Below are 9,235 nucleotides of genomic sequence, written 5' to 3' on the forward strand. Positions count from 1 at the left end.
TTCACACACACGTGCTTTTTAATTTCACAGACTACAACTACCAAGCTGGAATCAAAGCACATCAATTCCCCTCTCACACCCTGCACGCACTTAAAACAAAATAAACAGGCGTCTCAGTCTCACGCATATAGGCAAAACTGTATCAGACCGGTGTAACGTTGGTAAATCTTCCATTGCAGTAAAAACCAAGCATGTCCGATAAACATCCTCAGATTTATTTCGGCTTCAAGAAGAAATGGGAATTACATTTCATGTGAACATCGTCCTATCCTTATTAGACGTTCTCTGCGGTAAACTACAGTCCTTGTAGGAAGGCCCATTGTTTTTCCAACCCACTTTTAACTTCCAACAAAATTACGCCTCACTGCAACGAGCGCGCCATCTAGTGGACAAACGACTACTTATCGCCAATTCTGGAAATGCAGCCATGATGATGATGATGAATATTTATTTTGGCTTTCTTTTAATCCTACTGAATTTGTAATTATGTATCGGCAGTTCTAATACCGATAGTATGTGGGTGCCTGTGTGTGTGTGCATGTGTATATGTGTGCACCGCCATCTACAGGCCAATGAGTGTACAGTCACTAAATGTATACATAACCTAATTTTTTTTAGACCCCCCCCATGGATGAAATTCTACGAAACGTGGCATACCCCCAGAGAATGCCAGGTCAGTCATACACATAAAATTTGGTGCAGTTCTGAACATCTTAACTGAAGATAGGGGTGATTAAAGCAGAATAATATTGCATTTTCATTTTTACCGGGGGGGTGCAAATCACAAATGAGTGATTATGGGCCAGGTTGATGTGGTCCCTTGAGACCAACATACCATAAAAGATTCTTCATCCTCAGTGCCACGGTTCAGGTAGTTATTTAGGAAAAACTGCTTTTTTTGCGGGGGGCCCAGCACGGGGGGGGCCCCGGGGACGAAACAAAATTTTTCCGTAAAAATCTAGTGGGGCTACATACCCACCAAATTTCATGTGCCCCGGTGGTTTGGTGTCCTGGGTATCGTTGACCAAAAATTCAGGGTATCGTGACCAAAAAACTTTGACAATCCCTATATGACCGCTTCGCTAGCGGCGGTCATAATGAATGAAAAACAATGTCAGTCCTCAGAATGACACAGTATCCACTGTGAGTTTTAACTTGGGTGCAGCTGTGGCCTACTGGTTAGGGCTTTGGGCTTGTAACCGTAAGGGTTGCCAGTTCGATCCTCGACTCAGTAGGAAAATGTGGGCGGGGGAAGTGGTTGAGTACTGCTCTCCCATGCCCACATCCATGGCTGAAGTGCCCTTGAGCAAGGCACCTAACCCCTCACTGCTCCCGAGCGCTGCTGTAGCAGGCAGCTCACTGCTCTGGGGTAGTGTGTGCTTCACCTCACTGTGTGTTGTGTATGTTTCACTAATTCACAGATTAGGATAAATGCAGAGACCAAATTTCCCTCACGGCATCAAAACGAGTATATACTAATATACTACAATTGTGTATCTGATGTCTTTCACATGTAACTGTTTATAAGCATCTTCATGTCCTTCTGTTAACAGATGAGGGATACAAACAAACTGAAAATACCACTATGTTCTACCACTATGAACAATGTATTAACTCACAAAGAAATCTATAAAATGTCTCTAAAAATATACAGTAGGTGTATTTCCAGCCAATACTTCTTGGTAATTTTATTTGCATTTACCTATTAATTGTGCTTATGTAAAACCTAAAATATTGGCAGTGCTCAAGAGGTCCCAATACAGTCCAGGGAAAAAAGTCCCTAAAAATAGAAGTGTGATGAGAAAACACCAACTGCTGGGAAGGTTTTGGAAGGAAAAGCTTCACCTCAAGGTTATAAACTATTTGAGGTCATGGCATGCAGAATGAGATATAAACACTTGTTCGTTTTTTTTTTTTAAAAAACATGCTTCTTTTAAATATGCTTATTAGTTCGTATTGACCATTCACTGAAACACAAAAAGAACATACTGAATATTTTTTATTGAGCAGTTAACATATTTTGATCAAACTCAATACAAGCCTCAAATTCCAATTCGTATTTCATTATACCTTATTCGCATGGTGGCACCCAGATCCGCAAACAAGATTCCAAATTGTGTAGGCTACTAGAAATTATTCAGTGGCCTTGTCCAGCAGTTGTAGCTTTTGCTAGACATCACCCAGCCACCCATTTGAATCTCTAAAGATTAAGAATGGGTTGTCGTTGTGTGTGTAAGGCATCACATTACTTTTGTCTATGTAGTGAATGCATATATTAATTTCAATATAAATTTTCTAAATAACGAGAGATAATTGTTGACCACAACAATGCATACAGAATAGGCCTATGTAATTCTCTAAACACTTCTTTAAACACAAACACTTTTTAATTGTTATAATTGACAACATTATATATTGCCAAATGTTGTACACATGCATCAAAACATTTGTACATACACATTTAGCACATTGGTTTATCCAGTGTGGATAAATATATAATTTATGGAAATCATTTGATCTGTAGTTGTTGCATAATGTTTCTGAGAAAAAAAGCCCTGGATTGCTGTTTTTCAACTCAGATAATATATAATTCAATTATCAGGATTAAACAACTTAAACAAAACAATGTGTCTAAACTAAGAGTAGTTCTCGAGCAGTTAACATATTTTGACTAATCCTAAGACCATTTTAGGCCTCACATTTTAATTCATATTTCATTATACCTGTGCATTTCGGTGTTTGGACATTCTCACAAAGAGTATGGAAACATATGCGTAATAGGACAGATATCTCAACAACCATCACTACATTGATAACTTTTTGCCAACTCTTCAGGGCTGGGATGTAATTGGTCAGTTATGGTCTGGGGTGCAGACCTTAGCCTTGTCCGGCCTGTATAAATACTGGAGGGTTTAGGTCAGATTTACATCGACAAGATAAATCAGCAATAATGAGGTCTCTGGTCTTCCTTGTGCTCCTCGGAGCTGTTTGTAAGTACAACTGCTAAACCACTGCTCTTGCCTGCTGTGTTTTTAGCTCCACTCTAAAAAGATGCCACTAGATATTCATTCTGTTATTTCTGAAACAATGTTGTTTCTCTGCAACATGTTGTTTTGGCCTTGTGTGCAGTTGCTACCACAATTATTGGTCTCACCTACTGTATACCTGTGAGGCTTCCTATATACCATGTAGTGTTTGACTATGGTACATGATTTCTTGTGTGCAGTTGCAGAGGAGGATAAGATTGTTGGAGGATATGAGTGCAAGGCCAACTCCCAGCCCTGGCAGGTGTCTTTGAACTCCGGTTACCACTTCTGCGGTGGTTCCCTGGTCAACGAGAACTGGGTTGTGTCTGCTGCTCACTGCTACAAATCGTGAGATTACTTTTTTGTTAGATGAGTCCTGAATATATATACAGATATATAATTTTTGTGATTGTATATTAAAATATGCAATAATTTCAAAATATGACCACCACAAATTTTAATTCAATTTGATTTTTGATTTATGTCCTGGAAAAGTTATTGTAAATGAATGGTTTAGGGGTGAACTGATTCACATTTGATGATTCACACTCTCTCTCACCTTCTCCAGCCGTGTGGAGGTTCGCATGGGCGAGCATGACATCACTTACCGTGAGGGCTCTGAGCAGTTCATCAGCTCCTCCCGCGTCATCCGCCACCCCAACTACAGCTCTTACAACATCGACAACGACATCATGCTGATCAAGCTGAGCACGCCCGCCACCCTGAACCAGTATGTGCAGCCCGTGGCTCTGCCCACCAGCTGTGCTGCTGCTGGCACCATGTGCACCGTGTCCGGCTGGGGCAACACCATGAGCTCCGGTTAGTATGCCACCATAAAGCCTTCCTCATCTAGGCCTAGTCATCATCAATCGTGTCAAAAGTGACAAATAGTCACTTGCCTCGGATCCCCTTCAATACAAGCACTCTCCTATTTCACCTCTTAAGTCACTGACAGGAACCAGCTTCAGCCTAGTCATCATCTGTGTTTATTATTCCTGACTTCCTGATTCCAATGTCTTCCCAACATGCACCCCCTTCATTACTTCATGCAGTGAGCGGTGACAGGCTCCAGTGCCTGGACCTCCCCATCATCTCTGACCGCGACTGCAAGAACTCCTACCCCGGCATGATCACCGATGCCATGTTCTGCGCTGGATACCTGGAGGGAGGCAAGGACTCTTGCCAGGTAAGACAAATTCATTCACATTCTCACTATTTCAAACGCATTGCAAATGTCTATTTATTTTCGTACATACCTGTTTCACACCTTCAGTAACAGAGCTGCTTTTTGTCAGGCTCTTTGACACTTAGCAGGCATTGCACGTGTTTTGAATAGTGTGTATAAAAGAGTAACCATCCTCTCTCTCTGTGTGTCCATCTCAGGGTGACTCTGGTGGCCCCGTGGTGTGCAACGGTAAGCTGCAGGGTGTTGTGTCCTGGGGCTACGGCTGTGCTGAGCCCGGAAACCCAGGTGTCTATGCCAAGGTGAGATTCAGTGCATATCATTTACAAAATACAGTAACTACTGTCATTTACAGACTGCTACTGTAGTACTGCTTATGGAATAGCATGTGAGTAGGATTTCTTTCAATTTAATTGTATGCGTCTACATTTTGCGATTTATCAATCGTAATACAAATTTCTACATTCCACTCCAATGTTATGTAATGTCTTATATTTTGTAACACCACTCCTACTGACACAAGCCTACTGACCATATCATAGCTGATATCAGACTCAGGATTCCCATTCTACTCTCCTCTGCTCCGTTTTATCGATGATCAATTATCTTTGGTCACTCCCTCATATCAAATGAACTTCATTTAGTGGATGAGTCCATCTTGTGATCACTATTGCTAACCAGCCATTCTTTCTACAGGTCTGCATCTTCAACGACTGGCTCACCCAGACCATGGCTAGCTACTAAATCGGACCTCTGAATCATAATCTGAGTATAGCTCTGATGGAAAAGATCTTGTAAACTGAATAAAATCAATGAAAACATATTCAGTCTGCTGTGCTTTTATGTGATATTTGTTTTGTTGAAGAAAGGTACCTAAACCATCAAATATGGTCTGTGTTGATAAGTGAACAAGTCCTTAAATAAGGCTGAATTTGAAAGATGGTCTGGGCCCAGAATGGGGTTTGCCCACGTTGCAAAAACATGATGTTGCAGAAAAATAATGAGGAAGAATTAGAACAAAAGGGTTCCGGTATAGCTTTGCAAATGCCTAGCTTTTGCACAAGACTCTACATACACGTACATACAGTATACTCTGTAAGTGACAAATTATGACATCTAGATGGTGTTGTTCAGGGAAGCAGGAGATATTTTCAAAATGTGAGGGACCAAATTGTGAGCAGAAACCCAAATAGTGAAATCCAACATCCAGATATCGGACCACCTCTTCTGACCCACTGTTAACCATTATAATATTTTAAACTGATAACATGATAAGATTGTTTTCAAAATGTTTTGATCAAAATTGTCAAAATGGGCAGAATACCAGATCTGCCCTCAGACCAGCTTCTTGCTATGTGGGAGGTCTCAGCTTTTACGCTTATGCAATTCTACTTTTGAGTTATTTCACACTGCTTGGGCCAATGGTTGAATACTGTAAAAGCTACATGGGATGTTGATATTTTATGAATCCATGAATGAACAGTGAGTTTATACAGGTCATTTACCGTTACCATTTATTGATGTAATGTTAGAAAATGTGAGGGAACACTTATGGCTTTACAAGTTACCAGAACACCAGGTGAAGACCAAAGAAGTTAACAGACAATTATGATTCGCAACTTACTTAGCTGTTATAATCAACTATTAGTATTAACATTTATATAAAATATATATACAAATATATAAAATATATATACAAACTATTTAAAATGTCTGCCGAATATTGAAACAAACATAATATACTACATCACTTCAGGCAAATGCAAAACTATTTCTTTGATTTGGGCTAAATAATTTCCCCATTAAAAAAACTACTATAGCCATACTGTCATATCTGACATACAGTAGGCCCTATGCATATGCATGCAATATGCCAGTGTTTCTCAAACTTTTTTTCTGGGGACCCACTTTTTAAAAATGACAGACTATCGCGACCCTATTCGTGACTGTGGTAGTTAACAAACTAGATCAGTGGTTCTCAAACTTTTTCTTTCATTCCCCACTTTGATCAAGGGGGCATTCTCGAGCCCCACCTGTCCCTCATCGCTCTAAGAAAGTGGTAGGTCAAGCTTAAACTTGTCAAATTTATTGAAATAATGACAAGTTCTAATTATAACTCAACAAGTTCTATATATTAAACTCAACATTTCGAGAATAAAGTTGAAATATCATGTCGACTTTAATCTCGACGTGTCGACATTAAACTCAACATTTTGAGAAAAAAGTTAGTTTGGAGAGAGAACGACCGCTCGACATGATTGAGTGTTCGAGTGCAACAATGATTAGACATAGGACTATATCATGTGGACAAAACATAGAACATATTAATTAACCTACGTTGCTCAGCCAAATAGGCTACTACGTTACAGTAGGTCCTATCACGGAGTTACAGGCGATAAATGCGATGGTCAAAAGTAGCCTAAACGTCATTAGCGGTTTATTTATTTATTGTAGGCCCATTATTAAAGTGTTGTTTTTCATCTAAAGGTTCAACTGCATACTAGGCGCTCTCCCCAATCCTTGACTTCACGTTGCTTGTTTGAAATGGATGCAAAACAGCCTATTGCTGAATGTCTATGGAGGGACGAATGAAGCTGTCCTCCCGACCACCCCATGTAGGCTAGCCTACATGCACACATATGCACACATAGCCTAGTGCATAAATAAAGTGCATGCACACATATTCTCTCCCGGGATCAAAATAGTATATATGCTTAGGCTATACCTGTGTTTCTAGCCTCCTATAGGCTCCTATTGCAGGTGAGACATGGAAAAGCAGTTTTAGACAAATTAGTTTTGCCATGTTATCCTATGGAGAGTGACGGCCTGTGGGTCATGAAGGACAGTTATTTGGATGTGCAGTGGCCTTACCCACGTAAAACAGAGTGAAATAACATTTTGTATAGAAACATTATATCATTGGATACATATATTTTTCTAGCTATCCTAAACGGCATAGTGCATGGTATTTCCATAACCGCGAGACAGCACTTCACGATGACGGCAATGAGTAGTTAACAGACAAGACGCAATCTATCTGAATATCTGCAATCTAGCAATCTATCTGAAATAACACCTATTTGAAGCCCATTTTTCATATAACATATTGTGTATTAGTGTAGGCTACATAGCTTAAACTGTGTAGGCTATATTTAAACAGTAGGGCCTATTGCGAGTTTAATGTCAGCATGTCGACTTAAGACATGTCGAGATTAAAGTAGATATGATATTTCAAGTTTATTCTCGAAATGTTGAGTTTAATGTCGACATGGCGACTTTAAAGTCGACACGTCGAGATTAAAGTCGACATTACATTTCAACTTTATTCTCGAAATGTCGACTTTAAAGTCAACATGTCGAGTTTAATCTCGCCATGGCATTTTTCCCCCCCTCATGTGTGGCCCTAATACTCCGTCGTAGAGAATAGACGCGCTTTTAAGGGCCGGGTTTTGATGAAATTCACCACTCTCACAACAACGTTCAAAATGTCATATAGGTCGGAACTAGCTAAGCTGCCTTGACACGAGCGCTTCCCTGTGAATAACACAGTGCGTCCATTGCGCATCAGGTGCTACCTGGGCCCAGGCTACAGATAACAAAACATAAACTCACGTCAGTTCGTGAGTTAGTATGCCACCATGAAGCTTACCTCAACTAGGCCCATCATCATCAATTTTCAATCCAAGCATTCTATTTCACCTCTTTAAGCCACTGACAGGAATCAGCTTCAGCCTAGTCATCATCCGTGTTCATTATTCCTGACTGGTAATCTGTAGAACCGGGCAAATGCCCGGTGGGCCGGTCCACATGTGGGCCGGTGACCTCCGGGATTTAAAAAAAAAAAAAAAGTTAGTTTAAAGTTATTTAGCCTATTTGCGGCCTAGCCTATAAATGCAGTTGCATCCATTTGGCTTGGGGAGTGACAGGTCAATCATTTTGGCCTCTTCATGACAGGTTAGTGTGTGTTACGATCGCGCCCCCCTTCCCCAGCCATCAAGTGGATTTGTCAAAGCAGCCGCTATAGTTCCAGTGCATGCTGGCTGGTGTTCACATTATCGCAGTTTAACCGTAAACAGCAATCAGAGGTCTAGTTTTATTCCAGAAATATATTGTTTTTATAGACGTTAGTTGCACGCGCTGCAATAGCTTCCATTTACTGCACCATGTAGGCTAATGTAGTGCGGTTCTGTCAACATAAAAAAAAAAAACTACGGGTAGCCTACAATTTTCGCACAACTTGGTGGAAAAGTGTAGCACAGGTTAAAGAAAACCCATTCATTTTTGGAGCTGATCCTACTCAAAAGGAACTTCAAAGTATTTCCCAGGTGTTATTTACCTCGATGATGTCGATCTTAAATCTCCTTGTTACCGTCTACTTTCTACGGATTTACTGGCTACCGATTATATCTCGTGAACAAACTCTTGCATAAACTGTTGTTGCTCGAGGCTTTGGATTATCGGACTCTATAACCTTGATCGCCAAACTTTTCTGTCAAACGTTAACGTTAAGCGTTAAGCCAGTATCAAGGGCTGCAAATAATACCGGCCAAGGAAACGATATCTGGAAGAAGAAAGCATCAAATTCCTTCTAACGTCTCTCAAAACTAGTGACTCAATATAAAAGTGAGATCTTCTCAGATTACTTACCCGCTACCTGTGTTCGAAGTTATCAAGGAACTGCGCGATATCGCTGTTGCTAGCCAACTAGCAAACAAACGTTTAAAAACAGTTGACACCGGCGAGCCCTCGCCGCGACACGATGCCTCCCCTCAGCTGTGCACCAGGCTGCGACTCATGCGTCCTTCTCAGCGAAAAGATAGTGGAACTCGAAGCCAGAATAGCGACCCTCCATCAGATTGAGAAGGATGAACAGTTCTCGACACCATTCTCTCCGTAAAAGTAACGTTACCTCTCTTACACACACAAATGCCAAATGCCCTGATTTCACTCTGTCCTCCAATACTTTAACCATGCCATGCACTAATGCAACTTCTGTCCCTGTTGCCTCTCCCCGCCTCTGCTGAGA

The 9,235-nt window shown here is 40.8% G+C and overlaps 1 protein-coding gene across 1 annotated transcript; it reads left to right on the top strand.

The window, feature by feature from the left end:
* Positions 1 to 2,940: 2,940 nt before the first annotated feature.
* On the top strand, positions 2,941 to 5,026 carry LOC125306255 (trypsin-1-like). Its single transcript, XM_048261516.1, has 6 exons — positions 2,941 to 2,990; positions 3,227 to 3,374; positions 3,595 to 3,845; positions 4,079 to 4,212; positions 4,410 to 4,511; positions 4,906 to 5,026. The coding sequence occupies exons 1-6, from the start codon at positions 2,951 to 2,953 to the stop codon at positions 4,951 to 4,953; spliced, it is 723 nt and encodes a 240-aa protein (XP_048117473.1). The 5' UTR covers positions 2,941 to 2,950; the 3' UTR covers positions 4,954 to 5,026.
* Positions 5,027 to 9,235: the final 4,209 nt, after the last annotated feature.

Source organism: Alosa alosa, chromosome 13 (assembly GCF_017589495.1).
Source record: "Alosa alosa isolate M-15738 ecotype Scorff River chromosome 13, AALO_Geno_1.1, whole genome shotgun sequence".
Classification (NCBI taxonomy): domain Eukaryota; kingdom Metazoa; phylum Chordata; class Actinopteri; order Clupeiformes; family Clupeidae; genus Alosa; species Alosa alosa.

Coding starts and splice junctions, on each gene's coding strand:
- LOC125306255 (XM_048261516.1), top strand. CDS start 2,951: ATGAGGTCTCTGGTCTTCCTTGTGCTCCTCGGAGCTGTTT. Junction 2,991..3,226: donor TGTGCTCCTCGGAGCTGTTT/GTAAGTACAACT, acceptor TCTTGTGTGCAG/TTGCAGAGGAGGATAAGATT. Junction 4,213..4,409: donor GAGGCAAGGACTCTTGCCAG/GTAAGACAAATT, acceptor TGTCCATCTCAG/GGTGACTCTGGTGGCCCCGT.